We start from the raw sequence: 25,368 nt of genomic DNA, 5'->3' as shown, positions 1-25,368 counted from the left end.
TGAGGGATAAACTTGGCGACCAGATCATCTCAAGACATAGATATGTGAATTGGTCACCATAGTCACATAATTTAATACTTGTAGATTTTTTTTTCTTTGGTGCTACATAGAAGCCCAGATCTATGCTGACACGGCACAAACTTCGGGACATTTGGAGGCAAGCACTCATTGGGCTATTCCTGACAAAATGGTGCTAATACTGGACACACTAATTAACAACTGTAGCTGTCAAGTGTATCAGTGTGTTCAAAGCTGTAGTGGACATTTGAATGATATTTTGTTCAGAAAACAATGCAGTACCTAAGCTTCCCCCCTTAAAATTTTAAAAAGTATCACTCTTAATGATAGACTCTTAGTAATAACACTATTAATAACCATAACCACACTCATTTCATTAAACTAGTAGTACCTGTTCTATAGCTCAAGTCTCCAATTATAGAATTTGATACTTTTTTCAGCCGCCAGTTCTGTCTCAGTCTTAGAAGCTCTATGTGAAAATCAGGAACATTTCTATTTCGCACCAGTTCGCTCTGTGAAGTTCTCAGTCTTTCGGCACCAGTTAAAAGAACTGATGCTGCTGCTGCTAAGGCCTTCAACAGATCAAGCCCTTTACCTCAGACAAGATCACAAATCAATTATTATAATCATTACTGCTGATAACATGTATACATATATTTTTTACCTTTTTTCTTGCATACACTTGCACCATTGCCTTTGTCTCTATGTTTTCTTGTGGAACTGGGTCAAGAACCATATAACGTTTTTCTTTAGCAATGACCAATACATCATGCAAAACACAGACTTCTGTTAAGGCATTCCTGTTGAAATAATAAACAATCTTGAGAATTAAAAATTTATTTCAGAGTTGCTGCAGAGTTAAATTCATCTAGTATCTTCCTTGCTCCATAAACTTTTCACCACAATTGTCATCCTGAGACCATGGTGGTGGTTTAAAAACTCATATTATAGCTCAAAAATTTGTCAGACAACTGTCAACAGCATCAATATACAGCATGTTCCAAAAGGAATATACCTGTTTTAATACATTGAAGCATTTATTATATTCAACTTACAATTACAAATAGTACATCAAATGAAAGAGTAGCTCAAATAATTTTATTTGTACACCTGTTACAAGCTCTAAAGCCTACAGACGATGGTCTACTTACCAACTTTGCAACAAAATGTTGGTGCATGACCATGAAGCTTTTCTGGATTGTGTCGTCTTCAGTGATGACTTGACATTTCATGTAAGTGGAAATGTCGAGACTTCTCTAAATTAAATGTTCCTTGTGTCATATTCCAGCGGAAAGTTTAAGAGCCTTTCTTTTTCTGTGCAACAACTGTAGCTGGTGCTTCATATCTTGATGTGTTAGAACTGTGGCTCTTTCTTTATACTGGAAGAAGCTGAACCACAGAAATTTATTTGGCAGCAAGATGGTGCGCCATCTCTGGTGTGACGCACTACATGATTGGTTAAATGACGTTGGCTACAAGGGGCAGATTACAGAGCTTGTTACGCATGGCCTCCACCATCACCTGATCTGATGCCAAGCGATTTTTACCTTTGTGGTTCATAAAGGGTCACATGTATCTACCTGCACTACAAGCTGGAGTAGCTGACTTCAGAAACAGGACTGAAACAGTTGTTGCAACAATGACCTCAGACACATTGATTAAGGTTTGGGAAGATCTTGCCTATCAACTCGATGTGTGCTGTGTGACGAATAATGCTCACATTGAATAGTTGTAAGGAAAACTGTTTGAGTTGTTCTTTCATTTAATGTATTTTTATAATAATGTAAGCTGATTGCAATAAATGAAACAAAGCCTTAAAACCAGTACGTTCATTTTTAAACACCCTGTACTTGGAGAAACGCATGGTAAACAAATTGCTGTCATACAATATATTTATTAACAACCAGTTTTGATCATTGATCATCTTCACAGTGCTGGCACAAAAATGGAAACAAAGTGAAAACTGTGAACATCAACACAAATTACATTTTCATGAGAATTATTAGTCAGAAAAATTAAGTATACTTATGAAAAATATTGTGACAACTTCACATGACACATATGCTATTTAACCAAAAAAAGATGTCATGGCAGACTTCCAAACATCAGAAAAAGGTACTTTGCACCATAATACCAGCTTAAGCAAACTGAAAACATTGAAAAATGAAACCATGTGACTGCAATAAGTGCTTAGCAGTTTGTGCCCAATGAAATGGTAGGTGTGCTACCTGATGGCTACATATAACCAAAAAGAAAACTAAGGTGGTGGTGCAGGCAGCAGATGAACATGCCAAGTAGATACATATTAACCTCGGACAAGAGACTCTTGAAGAGATGGAAAAATTTTGCTGTACTACGAAGTAGAGTAAATAAAGAAGGAATATGAAAAAGACACATTTTATTAGAGATTGTACAAGGCAACAGGGCTTCCTATGTAAAGAAGTAGATGCTAAGATTCAAAAATATAAACTCTAAGACCAGGAAAGTATCATGAAAAGCTATGTTCAAAAAACTCTGCTGTATGGGTGCAAAACATACACAACATGGAAGATAAAAATGAAACTTTTTAAAAGTGGTGTTACAGGTGACATGTGAAAATCATGTTGATTGATCAAATAAGAAATGAAGATACTGAGGATGAGTCAATGAGGAAAAAATGGCTTAGAAAGAACATAAGGAGACAGAGAGATAGGGTGGATGAGCACATACAAATTGTTGCTGAAAACTATAGTTGAGGGGACGATAGTACGAAACAACTGCAGGGGCAGCCCTAGACACAAGCATATAGCAGACATTCTTGAGGTTGTAGGACACAAAATAAGCAGCAGAAATTGAGATTTGCATCAAGCCACCTTAGGGTTGATGACAAAAACGGCAAAAATTGTATTTCTTGAAGAACAGCCATCATCTACTTGTAACACCAGAGGCCTTATTACTATGAACATACCTATTTGCAGCAAAAAGGAATCTTCACTCCTAGATAATCAAATTATTTCTAAAAGGAGTGGGTATAATAAATGTTCTCAATTTTGGTATTATTTGCCAAGGTGGCGTGAAGCAACAGCAAGTGGTTGGGATATAGTAAGTACAGTTGCTGTACCACTTCACAGCACCTATTCATACAGGATTTGAATGACACTCATTCCTCTTTCTCCTGCCTCATCAAAACTGGCTCCAATTTATCCATATTTCCCCACAAACTACTTCTAAATCTTGCCCCCCCCCCTTTCCCCTCCTAGCAACCGCCAACAACACGTCAGCCATCCTTACTTATGGGGTGCATATCCACTCACCCAATTTTGGGCTTCAGCACGAACTCCCATGGACCTTCACGGTCACAGACATTACTGATCCCATTCAGCGTGCCAACTCCCTTGGTCATTACAGTCTACTGACCGATGTAGTGAAGCATCACTTAGTCAACAGTAACCCCAGTAGATCAACCCATTGCAGCTAGCATCCAGACACCTGTTTCACCATGAAACAGCTGGTGATTTCAGGTCTATATGCTCAGCTTCTTGCAGAATTCCCCTGCCTCATCCAGACACCCATTGACCCCTGGAACGTTCAGCATGACACTCCGCATTACATCACCATCATCCCTGCCTCCCCGTCTCCCCAGTTTTCTGTCCCCTCCCTCCTCACGAGCACAAAATCGTACAAATGGAATTCAAAGAGCAGCTCGTCGCCAATGTACTTCATCCTTCCAGAAGCCCCTGGCTCTCAGGTCTTCACCCCCCCCCCCCCCCTCAAGAAGAACAGTTCCTGGCACCCTGGCAGCGATTACCATAAACTCAATGCCCCCACCATCCTTGACCATTATACTGTCCCACTCCTCCACACCTACAACGCCATCTCGGGAGCTAGTAACTTCAGTAAAGCAGATTGCAATAAAGCCTACACACAAATCCCACTCCCCATCCCCTCCGCACCCCAGAAGACATTGAGAAAACAGCCACAATCACACCTTTCAACCTGCTTGAGAGAGCATTCATAACATTCAGCCTCTTTAATACCACAAAAACATGGCAATGATTTTTGGACAACATCCTCCAGGGCACACTGTGTTGTTTTGCCTACCTAGATGATACACTCATCTACCCCAGGGACCCTACCGAACACTGCCAACACCTACCCAAAATTTTTTCCCACCTACAGAAAGCTGGAATGATCCCCAACACAGCTAAATGCATTTTCGGGGCAAGCGATGTTAAGGCCTCCAGCATATCATGGGCATGGTAAATTCTTCCGTCACCATTTTAAGGATGCTGCTGCCACCCCAGAGCGGTAGAAACAAAGGCAACAAACTGGTCCCTTGGATCCAGGCCAGGATCGAGAGCTTTGACAAAACAAAATGAGACCTCGCCAATGTGGGCCTTTAAGTCCACCCCTTCCCTAGTGCCCTCTTCACAATAATAGCGGATGTGAGCCAGATGGCTGTTGGAGCCAACGTACAACAATGTGTGAACAACATCTGGCAACTGCTTTCCTTCTTTTCATCCAAGCTCACTGATACACAATGCTACTGGGGCGCATATGACCTTTAGCTGCTGCTCACAGTCCACGAAGCCATCCGCTATTTCCAATCTCTACAGATCACCACCCCCTTGCCTCTAGTTTTTGCAGGAAAGACGTGGACCAGATCTCACTGCGACAGTTTAGGCTGCAGGAGTACATCGCACAATTCACTACCGATTTCTGGCATGTTGCCAGCATCAGCATCATTGCGGCAAACTTTACACTACAATGCCCTGGCCACTGCTCAGGAGGATGATCTGGACCTAGCCCACATCCTTCAGAATGCTGACTCTGGCCTCAACCTCCAGGTAAGATCCATACCCGCTCTGCCCATAAGATCTGGTGTGATGGCTTTGTGGATCCTCCACAACCAGATGGTTCCAATGATTGCCCACTACCCTTTCTCCCTCCTACCTTCTGAAAACTGGCATTTGACCATGTCCATGACCTCACACAACACAGGCATCCACACTTCTGCCACCCTCATGAAACAATGCTTTGTCTGGCCGGGCATTCAACGTGACTGCAGCAACTGGGTCCGGACCTGTGTTCCATATCAGCGCGCCACAGTTGGACAGCACACTCACTCCCATGCGGCCACCCTTCCCTCACACACAACACCAGTTCATGCAGGAACATCTCAACATAGTCAGCCCACTACTCTCCTCCAATGGATGTCGATACCTGTTGACAATTACAGCCAGATTTACACACTGGCCAGAGGCTGTCCCTATCCCTGACATTTCAGCTGAAACTGTAGCTTTGTTCAGACCTGGGTGTCCCACATTGGATGCCCCCCGACATCATTGCAGTTCGCAGGTACCAGTGCATCTCGGCCCTCTTCCAATCTCTGACAGCCACCTGTGGCTCCAATTTCCACCATACAATTCACCTGGGAACTTCTACTGTGGGGCTGATATACAGACAACCACTCGCCATTTCCAGCAAGTAATCTCACTGCCTTCCAACAGCACCATTCCAGTTCTCGTACATCAGCTCCAAGGTCTCATGGCTCAGCTACAACGAACACCTCTGCTACGTCATGGTGAGCACCATACCTTCATCCACTCTGACCTCACAGCATGCACAAGTCATGCTTTAGATGGATGCCTACCAGCTTACGTCTTGCCCTCAGTATTTGGGCCTGCACTTAGTGTAGTAATGTAGGGACAAGACTTTTCCATTCGTCTGTATGGGGCCACAATAACCATCTCTATAAACAGACACAAGCTGGCTTATGTCCTAGAGACCCCTCCAGCCAACGAGCACAGCACCATTGTTATAGAGTTGCCCCCACCTTCCACCAGTCCCAGTCACAGCACCACCAACACAGCCTCCAATGCTATGCAGGCCAAAACCATCCCCTATGCTATTCCTGATGTGCCACCAGTCAACATCACTCCTGATGCCGTGTCCAACACACTGCCACTGACGCAGCCCCCCAACGCTACCTGTTGCCCACTGCCAATCAACTATATGACTGACACACCATCCTGGGACCCCGATGCCACCCTGACCTCACAGGTGCCTGCCACTCCCGACAGAGTACCATCACCACCGCCACTAACACCTGCACCACTAGAGTAGCAACACTATTTCACAGGCCCCCAATACCATGAACAGGAGCTGCCCCTGCCCCTCCTCTCACAGGAAACCGCACCATGAGCACTAGCACAGCAGTGACAGCACATACATGTCCCCCACCCCCCAGCAGACATCCTCAGTCATCTCCAAACACCCCTCTGCATGGTTGGCACCACAGTTTTCCTTATGTAAGGGTGGAACTGTGTGGCAACTCCTTCCGTTCACCTCCACCTGTAGCAGCAGATGACAGGCTGCACTGACAGAACGCCAGCGGTCAGTGAAGCGACTACTGGCCAAGGTACCACTATAATCCCCCCACCCCAAGAACCTTCACTGGTCACTTCTGTCAGAGGTATAGCTTAGATTGCCACACATTCCAGATGCCATGCACACCAAACCATTGCTAGGGCAGTTTCTTCTTCCGCTTCGATGAGGCAACACCACCTGGCTGCACTTTCAGCAGCTCATCTCACGCAACACCATGTGGCTCACGTCTGCACATTTTGCTGGAGTATGCACAGACAGCAGGATTTTGTCTCTACATCCAGTGTCAATGTTTTGTCATAGTTCAGTTAATGAGAGAAGTGCTAATGCGTCTTCAATGCCACCTTCCCCAGCCGCATTATCTCCAGGTGCTTCCCTCGACAGCAGCTGTACCAAGCCTGATGCAGGTCACCTGGTTCATCCCCCACCAGTATCAGCACCTGGAATACTGTGTGCAGTGAGGCGTAAGTAGTGTGATGAAGTGCAGTGTGCACCAGGATTACCAGGTGGGTTTTTTACCATCCAATCCCCGGCCATTTGGGCAGCCCTTTACCACCAAGTGCGCCACTGAAGCAAGTTTCCCCACACTGCCAGATGACATCAAACAAAGTACTGTGAACCATTCATTGTCTGCCCTGTCCAAAGACAGGGCAAGGACCCCCATCCCCCTTGATTAAGAGGCAGTAGCTCCTTAAATTTGATTGTAGTTGTTGTTAGTTTTTAGGAATAATATCTCTGAACCAGCTTATGTGCTTCTTCCAGCACGCCCCTTTATTAATTGTTGTCTTTTTTAATTAGTTTGCCTTTATAGGCATGTAGGCATCTTAGGAGCATAGAAGGGACCCTAAACCAGTCTGTCACTACCAAACTGACCATCCATCTTCATGAAAAAAAAAGAAGAAGAAGAAGAAAGGGTCTGTTCCTTGCAGTCATCTGATTGCTTATATCAAGTTACTGACATGTGATATGATTTATAGAAGCTTTCTCTGAATTCTTAGTGCCCTTAATGGAAATGTGGATGCTGGACAGTTCCTCTGGGCTCCACATAACCCATGTGCACAGTTTGCTCTGGAAAGGGACTTTCACATTTTGCATTAAGAGTAACCTTGGTACATTCCCTGTTGACAAACCTAATATAAATACCCTGTATTTACTCCAGATATAGATTGAATTGTGTCAAAGTCTCTCATATCAATTTTAAAACTTATGGCTTGGATGACATCACAGACGTACAGTTCGATTTGGCTACTGGCATTTTCCATCATAATATGAGAAGAGTATCACTTTAACATTTCCCAAATGGTCACAGCAGTAAAAAACAGCCTCAAGCCATGAGCAGCATCTATTTAAAACAGGGTTAAGGGGTGGTAAAGCTTCTTGTAACATTTACTTTGAAAGTTTTAGTCTCAAAGCTTTAACAACACATTTTCTAATCTGGACAATATAATATTTTCTTCAACTTGCAGGAGTCTTAACTGTTCTGCTACTTTGTACAAAGTGTGTACCAGACTTTGCATTCAAGCTGTTCACCTGCTTTATTCATATGTGGCAGCATTTGTGACTCTAACATGGCACAGGTTTTATTTTATTTTTTCATTTTTCTCATACACCCATGTACTCCGCATATTCTGTGCATGTTACTGTCACATATTTGGCTTAGATCTGCAAAAAAACAGTGGGAATTTTTATGACTTTAAAAAAAAAATCACCATGTACTGAATTGTTCAGTTTCATGCTGGCTATTTTTGCCAACATGAGAGCCTTGTATCAACTGTTTTACAATATATTGTTTTCTACAGTCCTTTTGGTACTAGCCACATTTTCTGGTGTTGACTGGCAATGAAACTAATTCTCTGCCACCTCTGAAAACTGAAATGAAGCTTGGATGTGTTGTGTAATCTGGAACTGTTTTTTGAGCAATCTGCAATTCAGGTGCAAGTATTTATTAATGTAACTTGAAAATGTTGTGTATTTCACTACCAAATGCGAAAAACATAATTACTCTAACAGCTTAATTTTTGAACAAAAATTTATCATATAGCTACTGCACCCATTGTTGAAGCCCCTGTGCACAAAGAAAATTTCTTTTAGTTGTCTTTTCCTTAAAAATGATATCACAAAATATAAGCATATGTATAATAGAGGGAATTAAATGCTGGCATCACACTGCACTACAAAGGTGACTAGCCTAATGAATAAGTACCACATCACTGCAATAATAATAGTTCTTTACTCTCTCTCAGCATTTCACGAAGTCAAGTAGAAGGAGCCAGTCAAGTGACACCACATAAAGCTATGTTGCCTGTTTTGCAGGTATATGAACAGTCTTGTCCAGTGCAACTGGCTGCATGGTGCACCCCCCCCCCCCCCCCCTTGCAACCCACATGCACACACTCCATTGCTACTTATCACAAAGTTATTTTATTTAAGCAACAACACAGCAACTTTCATTGTTGTATTCAACACCGGAATAGATTTGTTAGGTAGCACACATAAGGGCTATGAAACTGCAAGACTTCACATGGTTTGTTGGTTGATTTGGGGAATGGGGCGGGGGGGGGGGGGGGGGGGGGGGGGGAGGGACCAACAAGCAAGGTCATCGATCCCATCAGATTAGGGTAGGAAGTCAGCTGTGACCTTTCGAAGGAACCATCCCTGAAGAAATTTACGGAAATCTTGAAAAACTTAAATCAGAATGGCTGGACACAGGTTTGAGCCATCATACTGCAGAATACGAGTACAGTGTGCTAACCACTGTGCCATCTCACTTCGTGACTTCACGTGTTTTCAATATGAGAACAAGAAACATTTGTTGAATGATACACCTATAAAAAAACATATGCACTTAAAATACAACATATGAAATACACCCACAAATGCAAAGGCTGGATTGACTGAAGCCTCCAATACTGCTTCCCAATTCTCAATCAACTCTCAACAAACTTTCAACCTAACCTATACTTTGGGAAACACAACAGATCAGTCTGTCACCACAATTTATGCTTCAAAAAATAATAAAGACACACAAAAAGCATTGTCAGTGTTCCATTCACCTTCTGTTTGTGGATGTGTGATGCAACACACCACAACATCACTATGTCACAGGATGAAGCTACCATCTGGTATCAGTAGAATAAGTTGACCCCAAAAATCTGCCCTCAAGTTATCACTTTCCAATGGCCGCCTTCCGGAGGCCACCACTATGTTGCAGCATTGCCCTTGTGGATGGAGAGGCTTGCTTTTTCACATGAAGCTGAGGGTCATGCCAGCTGCTGTGCAGCTACTGCAATGGTCTCCCATGTGTTGTGAATGGAGCCTCAAGATATTAGGTGCCCTCCCTGAGTAATTAGCATTTCACCACATGGCCGTGATCCAGGAATCCTATTTACATAAATGGGGTGAATCAGGCCTCAGGGGAATTAGAGGTAAGTTGATTTATGCTAGAAATCTAAAACAATATAGAATATCTATTTATGCCAAGAATGGACTCTCATTCATGCCAATGGCAACTTTTGCTCCAGGGACTTAATTAATGCCCATCAGGATGAAACAGAGTAAGGAAGGAAGCATAAGGGAATTTTTATTGGCTGAGGTTACCTTCCTTAGGTGGACTGTGCTCCTACTTCCTAGGAAGTCAAGAGATTGGTAGAAAACTGCTTACAGCCGACAACTGTTGGTCGGTTGCGATGTCAGTGCTCACAACTTGGTGGGGGAGGCAGTGATACCAACAACTGAGGCAATCTGATGATCTTGAGTAGCTGTAGGGAACCTACCTTCAGGAATTGAAGAAGGGAAGTAGTAAATGACATAACTTTTGGGTCCATCTTAACGGTCAGCTTTGTCAAACAATGGCATATGGCATCAGAGCCATTTTTATCTGACCAAGTGCATGTTAAGTTTGAGGTTGAAATGGGTCTTAAACAGACCATGGCTTACAGGAATCCTAGGAAAACAGACACAGGCTTATGCAGGAAAGAAAGAAAACTCATGCTTAACTGAAGTCAGAACTTCAATACGAAATCCAGTATATCTTGAGGATGGCAGGTAAAGTGAAGTCTGTCCTTATGAACTTGTACTTAGAAACCTGTTCAATCACCAAGAAGTGCACTGACAGGAATGTACTTTGGTGGAGCAATAATCTGGACTTGCAAGAGAAAGCAATGAGAAGACTGTTCAATGCTACAAGAGAATATCGGGAGACCCTTGCCAAATACAACCTTGCAATTAAGCAAGCAAAACTAGCATCCTGAAACATACTCTGTGAGGAGATGGAAGGTACACCTACTTGTGCCAGACTTCATAAAATCCTCACTAGAATACCAACTAATCCAGGAGGCACTCTATGGAAAGAGGGTGATGGATGCACAAGTACAGCATGAGAGATGACAGATGATCTTCTCAAGACTCACTTCCCTCAATGCTCTCTGCAGAAAACACAGATCTGGACTCAGTCCCTGAAAGGTACTAGTTTAAAGGTAATTAAAGGAAGAACTGGTGTTGATTTCAGAAAAAATGCAGTGGGTGTGGGAATGCTTAAACTGTTCAAGTCACCAAGCCCATATGGAATCTTTCTGACTCTACTGCAAACAAACAGGAGGAAGATTAATTAGACTCCTACACAGACTGTTTAAACTAAGTCTAGCAATAGGAGCATTCCTAATGCTTGGAGGACAATGATGGTAGTTTTCATTCTGAAGCCCAGGAGAATTGTTCCTACCAAGACTAAGGACACGAGACTGATCAGGTATGTCCTCCTTTCTCCGAAAGACATTAGAAAAACTGGTTAATATGCACGTTAGGGAAAGGAAGTTAACTGAGGTTCCTCTACATAAAAACCAATATGCACATTAACCAGGCAAATGTTGTGAAACACCACTTCAGACACTTGCTGGGAAGGTGGAAAAAGCTCTACACTTCCAGGTAATCACTCTCTGCATTTTCCTGGGTACTGAGGAGGCTTTTAGCAATATGACTTTCAAATCCATGTTTAGAGCTGCAGAAAACGCTGGCATTGAGACCACCATCGCAAATAGATTAAGACTATGCTGAGTACACAAAAAGCAGAAGCCACCACGACGAGTGAGAAAATGGTGATCAACACTACCACCAGAGGGAGCTTCAAAAGAGTGGCTGCCCCCCCCCCCCTCCTCCTGTACCATGGAACCTAGGGATGAATGAGTTCATTGAAAAGTTAAATACTAGAGGTTACTTTTACCAAGGATAGTAATACTTGGCAAATTTGCTAGTACTGTTAGAACAATTGCACAAATAGTGCAGGAAACAGGATCTAAGAGTCAGTCCCAAGAAAACTGTTGTAGTACTGTTCGCAAGAAAGAATATCCAGGACATGTACCGAAATCTCGAGCATTTTCACAGGCCTCTAATAGTAAAGTAGACAGTGTATTTAGGGGCAACCCTGATGTTAAACTATCATGGCCCCCTCACACAAAGATAATGTAGTCCAAAGTGAAAAGTGCTCTTTCATGGGCACTAGAAGGGTCTGTAGTAACAAGCAGGATCCAACCCCCAGGAGTATGTAATGGTACTGAAATAAGACCTATGATGACTTTTGAAGCTACAGTATGGTGAAATAAAGTAGACATGAGATGGCTGCTAAAGAACTTGGCAATGTGCAAAGTTGTGCCCTATAGTCATAACAGAGGGAATTAGCAGTACACCAACTGCTGAGATGGACACCATGCTGGTCACCTTTGAATTACAATGGAGACAGTGACAAGGGGCATACTGTTTGAAACTGGAAATAAATGGAAACCTTATCTTCAAAATCCCACACCAATTAGTGAATGGGGTGAATATCGGAAAGATCACGGAAATGTCAGCTGACTATACAATAACTTCCAGCTGCGTCAATATACCCCTTTCAAGGTAACAACTGGAAGTAGAGAGAAGAGGAATAGTGAACCACAATACCATTCAGGAGACACAATCTAGTTTAATGGGAGGCTGAAGACAGACAAGGGTGCTCATTAGTTGATTTGAGGTGGGGGAGGGGGGAGGGGGGGGAGGGGGGGGGGAGTAACTGAACAAACAATGAGGTGATCAGTCCCTCGATCAAAGACTGGTGAATCCAGTTGTAGAGATGTCCACAGAGAACATTTTCTGATCTACTCAGGAGACTCATAGCAGGAAAAGAGAGAAGGCTAAAAATGTAAAGGACACCTTTTGTGACATCAGTAACATTAGCAACATGAAGGAGATATGGAAGTCAAAAGGTGGGCATCACCAGGGCCCTGCATGTGAAAGGAAATTCCCCATCCCCAGCTGACACACTTGATCCATTTACAGTCAAGAACACCCACTATTCAACAAAGTGTAGTAACCAGAATAGAAAATTAGGTACAGCAGAAAGGAAGCAAACTGAATCTAAAAGCGATTAAAACAGAGTAAAAGAGGGTGAAAGAGTAGCCTGGTCAAGGAAGTAGAGTCAGGGATCCCTCATACCTAGCATACAATGGGAGATGCCCCACTCAAACAACCTGGCCCTGCTCTACAGATAGATTAAAATGTTATACTTGAGAATAAAAGTCACTTTCACTGAGAGAACTATGAACCACTTCAACCAATTGCAAATCACCCACTAATATTAGAGGCAATGTGTCCATAAGTCCATACTTATCACAGAGGCCAAAAGGAGGAGGCATTCCATCAAGATATGAGCTGCTGTCTGTAAGGCTCCACCACAACGTCGGGGTAGCTCATTACACAAAAGAAAACTATGGGTTAGCCTGGTATGACTGATGGGGAGACTGCATAGGACAGTAGATTCCTTCTGGGAGAAGCAGAAGGAAGAGCACAATGCTGCATTGGTCTCTTTGACTGTGCCGAGTAACACAAGCAAGATGAAGAAGGCCAACGAGGTCATGAATAGCAGAGACTAAAGCCCAGCAAGAATAGCACTGGCCAATCGCCTGGAGACTGCTCATTGAGTCAGTTCACATAAAACACAGTCCATGGAGGCCTGTTTAACAAAATGGAGAGCTCTGCTAATGACAAGAAGAGTAAAACCATAACCCACATAATCCAGAGTTTTGGAGCTGCTGCTGTAAAAGATGGTAGCATCCTGGAACTCTTGAAGAACTTGACATAACAGATACTGAATGGTCATGGGGGAGGCAGCGAGTTTAGGGCCTTGGAAAAGATTGGTCCTAATCCATGGCCTGGGCATATTCAAGGGAGATGCAGACCTTGGAAGGGGGAAGTGAGGCACATACCAACTGGTAGTCCCACCCAAGGACAGGTATTCAGAGGACGACACCAGTCATACGTAAAGAGAATGGGATATGAGGGATGATCAGGAAACTGTTGAATTACGATTGCATATGAGACCAAGAGCTGGTACTGTCAAATCTGACAAAAGAAGATCCCTGCTTCAGCAACGAGACTGTCAACAGGACTAGCCCGAAAAGCCCTGGTGGCCATATGCACATCATGATGGTGGACTGGGTCTAACAGTTTTAAAACTTAGGGGCCGCCGAGCCATAAAACTGGCAACCGAAGTCCAGTCAGGACAAAACCACAGCCCAGTAAATAGAGATAAAAGTAGCATGATCTGCACTCCAAGATGTGTGGCCAAGGAAGCACAGAACGTTAAGCTTCCACATGCAGCTAGTCTTCACGTGACAAATATAGGGCAGCCAGGAGGCCCAAGAAAAGGGGCTGTGCTACAATGACTAGGTAACTAAGTAGAGCTCCAGGCCAGGATGAATGTGGAACGACAGGCACAAATGCATGACCCACATTTTTGTAGGAGAGAATTGGAAACCACGGGAAGAGCCCATGCAGAGGCCCACTAAATGGTACTTGGGAGCTGACTTTCAGCAGAGGCTAACATGTAGGAGTTACACCGACCGCAAAAATCATTGACATATGACACAGGGGAGATCAGCAGTCCAACAGAGGTCACTACCCCATTAATGACAATGAGGAAAAGTGTGACTCTCAACAAACATCCCTGTGGGACACCATTCTCTTGGAACTGCGGGGAGCTGATTGAAATGTAGAGTCTAACCCGGAACAACCAGTGGGATAAAAACTGGTCAATAAAAATCGTTAGGGGACCTTGAAAGCCCCAGTCCTGAAAGGTGATTAAAATGTGATGACATCAAGCAGTGCCATATGCCTTAAGCAGGTCAAAAAAGATTGTGACAGGGTGTTGGGATTTACAAAAAGCCTGTCAGATGGCTGTTTCCAACCTAAACAGATGGTAAGTTGCAGAACGTCCATCCTGGAAACCACACTGATACAGGGATATAAGGCCCTGAGATTTTGGAACCCAGCATAATCGATGGACAATCATCCTTTCAAGCAACTTACAGAATACTTTGCTCAAGCTCATCGGCTGGTAACTATCAAAAGATGTATGGTTCTTGCCTGGCTTAAGAACTCAGACAACGATAATAGATCACAGTTCTGAGGGGAAAGCACCTTGGAGCCAAAGACAGTTGAAGACCCTTAGGACACGTTGCCTTTGGGGAATATTCAGGTTTTTGATCATCTGACAGTGAATTACTTCAGGATCTAGGGTTGTGTTTTGGGTTGAGACAAAAGCCTGAAGTAGCCCCCATTCACTGAAAGGCCCACTGTAGGATTCAACTAGGTGGAGACAGAAACATACAGGGATCTCTGCACGAAGTTGGTTCTGCAGTAGAAACGTAGCCACATCTAGAAGATGTCAATGCTGTCATAAAGTGGGTCGCAAGGTGTTCTGCAAGAACCAATGAATTGGCACAAAGACCGCACTGTAGGCCAAGACCCGAAATAGCTGTTGAATGTTGGCTGCCTCTGGAATGACATTCCCATCCACACGATTATCCTAGAGCCTTTTTTGTACACATCTGAAAGTATATGTCTTGCCACTGGAGATTAATATATAGTTCCTCACTTGTTTGGAGTGGACGATGATTCCTTGGACCACATTCAAAGTTTTGTATGAGGCCATGGCCATTGGTATGTCACATAGATGACCACATATTGTAGATTGGGCACCAGAGGAAGTTTTAATTAAGGAACCATGTTTCATTTTCCCCAGAGACTCAACTTCCCCAAATTTGTCTTCACTGTTTTTGACAAAAAAAAAAAACAAAAAACAATGGTTTCATTGCAACCAAAGTATCCCCATCAGTCTGAGAACAGACAAAGTATTGGGTAAAGTATGTCGCTCCCACTAGTATGGGGCCGTATGTCTCTGCATTATATTAATCTCTCCCATCTGAAGAGACTACAGTGCCAGTGGAAGAAATATTAATTTGCTTCATGTGTGAATCTTCTGCCGTGGTACCACCTACTCTGAAAAGAGGTTCTTGCCATGGGTGCCACAGCAATGGTTACATGGCCTGTAAGCCATTGCCCAGAGTCCTCATGCCCCAGCTACAACAGGTACATACTCCTTGGCTTGAGTGAGGAGTTTCCAGCTCAGGCACCAACAGAGTGATTCCTGTGTGGTTAGGTGGCTACCACTGTGCATGAAATTGTTGACTCCCCCTCCACCCCACAATGGCTTCCCTACTGGGTTTTGGATGTAGTATCTTTGCAAGAAAAGAAGGGTGCAAAGAAAGAAGGTGCTATGGTGGAACATACACTGCACTGAACAACCATCCCTGCACAATCCGAACTTCTGTAAAATTTCAAAAGTTCAAAAGTAGCAAGTCAAACTCAACAAAATGACCATGTAGTTACAAAGGAATAGTTGTAGAATGCCAAATGGGAAGAAATCAAAGTGTCCAAAATCACAAACGAGATCCAAGCATGAACAGTACCAAGAAAAAAATCCAAAGATAAGGCGGAGGGGTAAAAAAAAAATTAAATTAAATAAGAGATAGGTTTACAGCATGGAAAGGGAAGTAGCACCACAAGGGATAAGGGATGGGGACACATTGTGGCCAAGCACATACACACAAGAGAGGTATGAATCCCCTGTGGAGAAGATGGTGTTAGGGTCAGGGTGTATGGGGTACAGCTTAGACTAGAGAGAGCACTCTCTAGGGAAGCTGGCACTTATTCCAGGAGGAAATATCTGCTATCAGGAAGTTCACAGTGGAGAACTGTCATTAAATGCAACAAGGACCATGGGATCTACATTCATTCAGACATAGGAGCAGCTCTGAAATCACTATCAGCTGTTGCAACAAAATCAAAGATTGTTGCAAAACGCCATGAAGCTTTTGTGAGGAAAGGGGAATGCAACAGTGTTAACATGGTGTGAGTTCTTGATCACTCAGGAATTAGCGGCAACAAATAAGCTGATAGGCTGGCAAGGACAAGTGCGACAACTCCACACGTTCAACCGGAGCCTGTCCTATCAAAAGACCAACGATAAAATCAAAACTATGTAGCTGGATTAGGAGATAGCATGCAGAATATTGGACTAAGATTGAAAAACAAAAACATAACAAGCTAACGATACCCAAATCATGTTTCAAGAGAAACTCTGCAATCCTGGGCTCAAACAGGAGACAGATTAAACTCGTGGTAGGACTAATGATGGACCCTAGGAACACCTACACACAACTGGTAACTAAGTTGTGAATGAAATGAAATGTATCACAGTTAATCTGCCTGTATGAAGTATTGGAGATCAAAAAACAAAGAATATTCAGGTCATTAATTCTTGAAGAAATTGTGTCTAATAAATAACTGGTAAAGGAGCTCCTTCTACTCTTTAAGGGTACTGGCTAGCTTTACGAGAATAACAGGGGGAGACAGCGTATAGTAAACCCAGTTTTAATGCAAGCAATAGAGGGGTTGAAACCATTGTTGTTTTGTCTACCAGCGCAAGTCAATCAATTACTTCCCAATGGCGCATACTATTTCTGCGACTACTTTTATTAGACACTGTAGGATTTACCACAAGCAGCTAGAGACGTATATATCAACTCAACAGAACTCTGGGTAACTGTGCAAGTCTTACACAATTTGGGTGTTGCATTGACCAGAGGATGCCCATTAACAATTGTATCACCTCAACAATCATTCATGATGCCTACACTTGATGTTGAGGTTCTTTGTCATAGAGGTTTAGCCCTTTTTTTTCCAGCCCTGACAGTGAAACTAGAATCCAAGTTTCCTTGGGCATAAAATGTTCACCATCAAAGCACACAGTGGTCACTGCCATAAGCACAGAGGTTATGGTTACAGAAGACTGGCAGTGGTTACCTGTCCCTATCTCAGGAACCTTAGCTCACACAACTTGTATCTGGTAATGTTGACTGCACTCCTTGATGTGTTCATCATTTAGCATGACCCAGCAGCTACAAGAATATGGATGAAGCTCAAATGGTTCAAATGGCTCTGAGCACTATATGGATGAAGCAAGACCTCAGCTAGCTGTCCCTTCATCCTGCTCATGGAATGGGTGTTTTGTTGTCCTCATCATCCCTTCATCATCACAGACATGAAAGTCACCAATGTGGCATCAGCTGAAATAAGGCTTAAAACTCGGCGGCTGAACTCCCCCTGACGGGGCCTCCAGGCCATCAACACCACAAGATCATTTCACTTCATTTTTCCTTTTTAATCTTCCCAAACTTACCCATCCATCCTCCATGAGGAAGTAACTACTAATTCTGAAAGCTACGATGGTGCTATGCACTGTTAGATTAGATTAGATGTTACATGTGTCTATCGACTGTACAAAACATTCTGTCTCATAATTTTATACCAACTGCAAACTTTGTATCGAAAACTTTAGCAATAAGTTTTATCTATACATTAGCATCTTTATTAATTCATTTGTGGACAATTTCTGTTGTGTGGATGTATGCGTTGTTTGTCTGATACTAGTTGGCATGGACAGAGGGATAGGAACAGATCATTTCATGCATGTCAAAAAAAGCAGCACACACAAAGATTCCACAAAAACGAATTATTCTCATATTCTGTGAGGATATAAAACGGTTGTTTATACACATATATCAAAACTCCGCAAACAACCATGAAGTTCGTGGGAAAAGTATACAACCTTAATTTGTTCCTAACAGAGTCCCATGGCCACAAAGAAGACTGGTAGTTGACTGGGTCTTTCGCTGACGACTCTTCGTCGCTTTTGTCCAAGTTTTCTCCATTATCTTTCTTCAAGTCATCCACAGCAGTTTTACTAAAATCAATTTTCTGAGCCAATTTCGCAAGGTTCTCTGACATAGAGAGGGGGCTGTAACACAAAACATTAAGCGTAATACTGGTGGGTTCTGGTCTGTTTGGGATTTCTGAATACAGCTTCCCTTTAGAACAATTACGAAAGTAATCTGCAACAATACAAGGCATTTCTCAGAACATTCTTACCTCTGATAGATTTCCTGCCCATCGTATGATATTTCCTGTATCTGATTTTCAATAGGAGCCTCAACAGATATGTTAACAGAATAAGCCATGTTTGTTTACGGCAGACGAAAATACTTTGACATAGGCGCAAAGATTAAAACACCAACAACAAACGTTTCCTTGGGAACCGCAGATAATTCACTGCACTAGAAATAATTACGCAATTGAACTGTCCGTCAGTGACGCGTGATTCATTGTAATGTGATTTAGACATAGGTGCATGATTAAATTGTGCAAAAACAAGAGGACCCTATAAAATGGTGAAACATCACAATTTTCGTCAATATATAACCGTTTCGTAAAAGCCGGTTAACATGCTACATATTTTTGCGCCAACCTCTGCGCGTTACAACTGGGCAGACAATTCGTAACGAACCGACCGGAAATCTGCTCATAATTGCGATGTGCATAAGTCGTAAGTTGCAGCTGCAAATTTGAAAAAATTCTATAATCTTTGGGCACAAGCATGGTTGACTGCAGAAATTTTTCTACAGGGGCAAGATTCAAAACTTCCCAGTTTTTATATAACTGATTCGATGAGCTTCATACATGTCATGACACAATAAATAAATTTGTCAAGGGATACATAAAACATAATCCATATCAAAAATTTGATAGTTATATTCTCAGTATTTTTAAAATAGATTGCTTTGGTGTGGTAATTAAACCTCAGCATATTTAAATCAGACATGTAAAATATATCTTTTTCGCTAGTAACATGAAAATCATGCCACTTGCTTGATTCAAAGAGCTGCAATTACATCCTCATGTGATTACATTCAGGAAATCGAAAGAGCTATGGAATGAACCTAGAAAATATTCACAAAAATAAGTTTTTCTTATTCCCATAATTTTAGGTTGAAACTGAAAATTAGAAACCTGAAAAAAAGGAGAAAAAGTCAGAATGACTGAGAACATCCTGCTGAATATTAAAAAAAAAAAAAACGAAACGTTACTATTCCTCGAAGTTGAGAACTGGAAAAAAACTTTAAAAAAACTCTGATGCCATTTATAATACTTTGTTTTCTCATAAAACTTAATATCCGTTCACAGTAAAGGGTTTTATTTAATTACTTTCAAGTTTCGTATTTTTTAGTGTCTAACAAATGTGTTCCAACAGCTGTATTTTTTGTGTTGGTTACGTAAAGTGTAGTCTAGAGTCAGTATACGACTAAATGAATGTCTAAAACATCCCAAAAGCAGTCAAATATTGGCTGGTAGAATCAGACTGGGGCTGCACCAAGATAATATTCGTCTCTCCATTTCGTCACATTATTGTGCAGCATGACAACTAGAATGTAGAATTCTTACTCTGTGGCTGCTTGTGGCACTGTATTGTACCCATCAAGTTCGAGAAGGCCCGAATCCTGGAGATCACATTTAATGTTGCTGAAATTTCACACTGTTTTCCCTCTCTTCTGGCACAGAATATGTTAGATATTTTCTGTTTTCGACTGATTTATTTGGGATTAAGTACAGAAGTAAACACCTACAATGCAGAATACCTGTGTTCTTACAGTGTACAAATACAACAGTAGCTCTGATAAGGACGCAGCACATTATCCTGGATGGACAGTCATCGTCAGATGTAGAAGTAACTTAAGGTGTGCTGCAGAGAAGTGTGTTGGGACCTTTGCCATTCACTTTGAATATTAATGACCTTGCAGACAATATAATAATAATCTCAGATTTTTTTTACAGATGACGCAATTATCTATGATGAAATTCTGAAAGAAGCTAAACAAATATTCAATCAGATCTTAATAACATTTCAATGTGGTGCAAAGATTGGGAACTTGCTTTAAATATCCAGAACTGTAAAATTGTGCATATCACAACACGAAAAAACGTAGCATCCTTTGACTATAAAACCAATGAGTCACGACAGCAATCGGCCAACTCATACAAATATTTGAATGTATCACTTTGTATGGATATCAAACAGAATGACCATATAGGCTCAGTTGTGGGTAAAACTGGTGGTAGACTTCAGTTTGTAGGTAGAATACTGGGAAAATGCGGTCAGTCCACAAGGGAGATTACTTACAAATCACTCATGCAACTAGTTCTAAATAATTGCACAAGTGTATTTGACCCAGTGGAGTTTAGCGCCTTACAACATGCCTACTAGGATCGTAACAGCAGTGAAAAGACGTGCAGTATAAGGCATGGGCAGAACAGAACAGGAGGTGTAAGATGCACAGATGTATGTAGTTTCTATGCAATCTGATAGAGGTCACTAGCTGACAGACACTGTTTGAGCTATAATCAAAAGCACTGTCATTTTTATTTGCAGTTTTGTTTGTTTAATTTTCTAATTGTTTATTAATTGCTACTATAATTGTTCTTAGTTATGAGACTGAATGAAGGCGTGTATGTGAAGTAATGTTTTGAGTAAAGTTTTTATACTATATGTTGAAGTAATTGTTCTCATAAGGAATTTTCGAGAATGACATGTGTGTTAGTCATTTGTACGAGGGACTTTGTTATAAACTATTTCGTCAATTTATGGTACTGGGGAAACGAGATTATGATTTCAGCAAAATAGTTTTATTAAGGGTGAGTTAATTTTGTACTTGTGGATATTCAAAATTTATTTATGTTACTTTGTTATACTGATTCAGTGACAAACGTTGTTTGGCTATATATACGTGAGGGATTGAGCAGGTTTGATGCTGCTTTCCGATTGGCAGTGATGTTTTTCTGCCAATTAGAAATTAGCATATATGTGCATATTTTGGGAACTTTTGTGTAGAGAGATGAATAGAGTCAGGGCTTGGATCTCATAGTGATCAGAACTATTGATAGGTGCACTGATGAAAATTATTGATATTGTGGTATTTCAGAACCAAAATATTTGAGAAGTGCCATTAAGTGTGGAAGAAAATTTGATTTAATGCACGGTGAGAAATTCAGAACTTTTGGTGATATTTTCAGTAACTAAATTCGATGTGGTGTGTTGCTTTCTTCCAAACTTTAACATTTTGTTACATGAGACTGATTATAGCAACATATGAGCGAGCTATTCTAAAGAAAACAATCTGTTTCTAAACTTTCTGTGAATGATAACTAATAATTACCATAAACTGGATGATGTGTGCTTGTCAGCTTTCCAGTTTTTGTACAACATAGAGTAAGGCCTGGTAGTAACTTGTGTATTTAGGCTTACCATAACAGAATTAAACTTTACACACATAAATACTTTCATTTGACTATCATTAACCTTCCAATAACAAAACAAATTTTAGTGTGACTTGTGGTTATGAGGTGTACAGCTGTTTTTCCTAAAGATTTTTTCCAGCCGAGAACTGCATTCCAGTAACTTCCAGGAGGTGTACATGCGAGAAGAAATTCACCACAAGATGAATGGCACTTTATACACAGCAGCAACGCACCGCGCCATAGCACCATTCCAAATAGCACTAACAGGGCATATTAAACACATACAGAGAAGGGACTGTGTCACATACATACTGAAGGAACTGAACTGGAAGACTCTTAAAGATGGGTGTAAACTATCCTGTGAAACTCCGTTAATAAAATTTCAAGAAGCACCTTGAAATTATGACTGTGGGAATATACTACAACCTCCTACATATCGTCCACATAGGGATAGTGAGGATCAGATTAGAATAATTACAGCATGCACAGAGGCATTGAAACAATCGTTCTTCTGGCACTCCATATGCGAATGGAATAAGAAGAAACCCTTATGACTGGTACAATGGGACATATCCTTTGCCATGCACCCCACGTTGGTTTGCAGAGTATAGATGCATATGTGCATGTGCAAAACTGAATGCAGTATCAGCAAGCCATTATAGATTTTCTTTTTCCATAGAGAAATGATAAAGTGTTATTGTGATCCTGTTGCGTTTTGATGGGAAAGGGCGTCCTTATGGAAGCTGGGGACAGATGACTGGCACAGAAACTGCTGCTGTATTTACTGCTTTGAGAACTGATGACGGAATCGGTGCTCCGGAGTGCTGGACTGGCTCCTTTCTATGGTTCAGTGAGGCCTATATGCGAAAGTTACATTAAAGATCAAGACATTATATCGACACAGTAATATAAAAAATCATATCCATCTTGACTGCAGAACAGAACTGAATGCATAGCCACACCATGAAATTAGCGTAATTTCCTAGAACAGAGTGACTACAAAGAAAATTAAAATACATAGTGATTCCTAAAGTCACAGTAATCCTCATCACAGTCTTAAATATGCAGTGTAATGGGTCACAGGCAGTGAATGCTAGGAGTTCAAGGGAATTCTGCAGTGGATAAAAAGCCTATACCCAGATTTCAGGAGGGGATAAGCGCCCACTCTTGCATACACCTATGGGCACAAATGACAAGTAATCACTGCAAAACTACTTCCATTCAGCCTAGTTGGTGAGGTAGTTAGTGGATCATGACTGTGACCTCCAACCACGATATGGAATGTATCAGTTTTACAATCACAGTACATCTTCTCAGCAGAAAATATGGGAACATGACAATCAATTATATATTTCTAAAGCTCTTCTTTCCTTTTATGTAACAAACCGATTTATACTCAGCTACGTTCAATATCTCTGTCTCTCCTTCTCTTAAAAAACAAAACAAAAAAAAAACACAAAACACATACATAAAGTGGAGTAGATTTAGAAATTATATTAATACTTGTTCCCCAGATCATGAATCTGACACTTCGTCATGATGTGAAACAAAAGGTTGCTTTACATGTTAGTACTCAAAATATTTTTAGTTGTAAGATTACTAATTTACATCTAAAAATTCATTTTTTGCTCAGAAGGAGTTGTCATTCAGAATTATTTTAAATTTGTTTTTAAATGTTGGATGGCTGTCTTTTAGACTTTCGATGCTATTTGATAAGTGACTAAAATTTTTGTGGGAGCATAATTCACCCCTTTCTGTGTAAAAGTTATGTTTAACCCAAAGTAGTGAAGATCAGCCTTTCTCCTAGTGTTGAAGCTAGGCACATTGTTGTTGCTATTGAATTGGATGGGTTATTCATAACAAATTTCATAAGTGAATATATATAATGCGGAGGTACTGTGAATATCCCTAGTTCCTTAAATAAATATCTGCAAGATGATCTTGGCTAGGCTCTAGCTGTTATTCTAATTGCATACATTTGTGCAATGAATACTTTTTTACCCTAAAATATGGAGCCATAGAAAAGCAGTCAATGGAAATAGGCATAGTAAGCTAATTTACTTATACATTTGACACCAAAATTTGCAATAACCTGAACAGCATAGGTAGATGAACTCAAATGTTTCAACAGATCAACAAAATGCTTCTTCCACTTTAACGCACACACCCAAAAATTGAAATATTTTGCCTTAGCTATAGACATCAGGAACACTTGGAAGCTTGTGGTAAGGTCTTACAGGACCAAACTGCAGAGGTCATCACTCCCTAAGCCTACACACTACTTAATCTAACTTAAAGTAACACTATGGACAATATACACACCCATGCCCGAGGAAGGACTCGAACCGCCGACGGAGGGAGCCACATGGACAGTGACAAAGCGTCTCAGGCCGTGCAGCTACGACATGTAGCTTATAGACTTGTGTTCAAAGTCTATATTTATTAATGGTGTTGCGCCTTTTGCTGTACAGAACGATTTTTTATCAAAATTTAACGAGTGTCTATTTGCAGAGAACCAATTAAGAATTTTCAAGACATTATTTAGAATTTTCTCAGGCAATTATTGTTTATTTTGGTGCAGTTACTATACTTGTATTATTAGCAAAAGGAACTAGCTTCACATATTCGTGAATGTGGAGTGGCAAGTCATTAATATACATTAAGAACTATAAAGGATCAAGATTAAACTTCGTGGGACTCAACTCTTGATACCTCCCAAGTTTGAGAAATCTGCTGATTTTTACGCATGATTTGTGGACTATTTATTTCAACCTTCTGTACTCTTTGTTTACATACAAATTAAATCATTTGTGCACTGTTCCACTGATACCACAATATTAGGCTTATCTAGAAAAAGTATATGATTTAATCAATGAAAAGCCTTTGTGAGATCACACAGAACCCCAGTTGATGGTGTTTGGTTATTCAGAGCATTTAATATTTCAATGGTGAAAGTGTATATAGCGTTTCCTGTTGAAAAGACTTTCTGAAAATCAAATTGGCATATTTACAAATATGTAAAGCTACTCTTACATACATTGCTTTTTCAAGAATTTTGGATAAAGCTGTCAGAAGTGAGATGGGCTGTAGTTGTTGGCGTCAGACCTATAACCCCTTTTTATACAATGGTTTAACAATAGCATACTTCAGTCTATCAGGAGAACAGCCGTTTTCAGTGAGCTATTACATATGTGGCTGAGAATCCTACTTATCTGTTGGAAACAGGCTTTTAGACCTTTGTTGCAGATGCCACCAATTCCATGTGAGCTTTTACTTTTGAGTAACTTTGAAGTTTCCTAACTTCAGAAGGAGAGGTGGGTAGAGTTTCAGTTTTATCAAACTGCATAGGTCTTGCCTCTTTCATTTATAGCTTTGCCTTGTCTAATGAACATCTGAATCCCATTTTCTCCACAATGACTATTAATAATATTTTCTACCTCTGACTTTTTGTTAATAAACTTTTCATTCAGTTTAATGGTACTGCAG

General features: G+C 41.2%; 1 protein-coding gene across 1 annotated transcript in view; it reads right to left on the bottom strand.

The window, feature by feature from the left end:
- Positions 1–18,804, bottom strand: part of LOC124619770 (mediator of RNA polymerase II transcription subunit 17) — a 114,977-nt gene extending 96,173 nt beyond the window's left edge. The window contains exons 1-4 of the mRNA XM_047146352.1: positions 18,682–18,804; positions 18,362–18,550; positions 683–818; positions 410–590 (exon numbers count right to left, since the gene is read on the bottom strand). Of these exons, the coding sequence (XP_047002308.1) occupies positions 410–590; positions 683–818; positions 18,362–18,550; positions 18,682–18,770 (595 nt within the window). The 5' untranslated portion in view covers positions 18,771–18,804. The remainder of the gene's footprint in view (positions 1–409; positions 591–682; positions 819–18,361; positions 18,551–18,681) is intronic.
- Positions 18,805–25,368: the final 6,564 nt, after the last annotated feature.

Source organism: Schistocerca americana, chromosome 6 (genome assembly GCF_021461395.2).
Source record: "Schistocerca americana isolate TAMUIC-IGC-003095 chromosome 6, iqSchAmer2.1, whole genome shotgun sequence".
Classification (NCBI taxonomy): Eukaryota; Metazoa; Arthropoda; class Insecta; order Orthoptera; family Acrididae; genus Schistocerca; species Schistocerca americana.
This window is presented reverse-complemented; position numbering and strand designations above follow the sequence as displayed.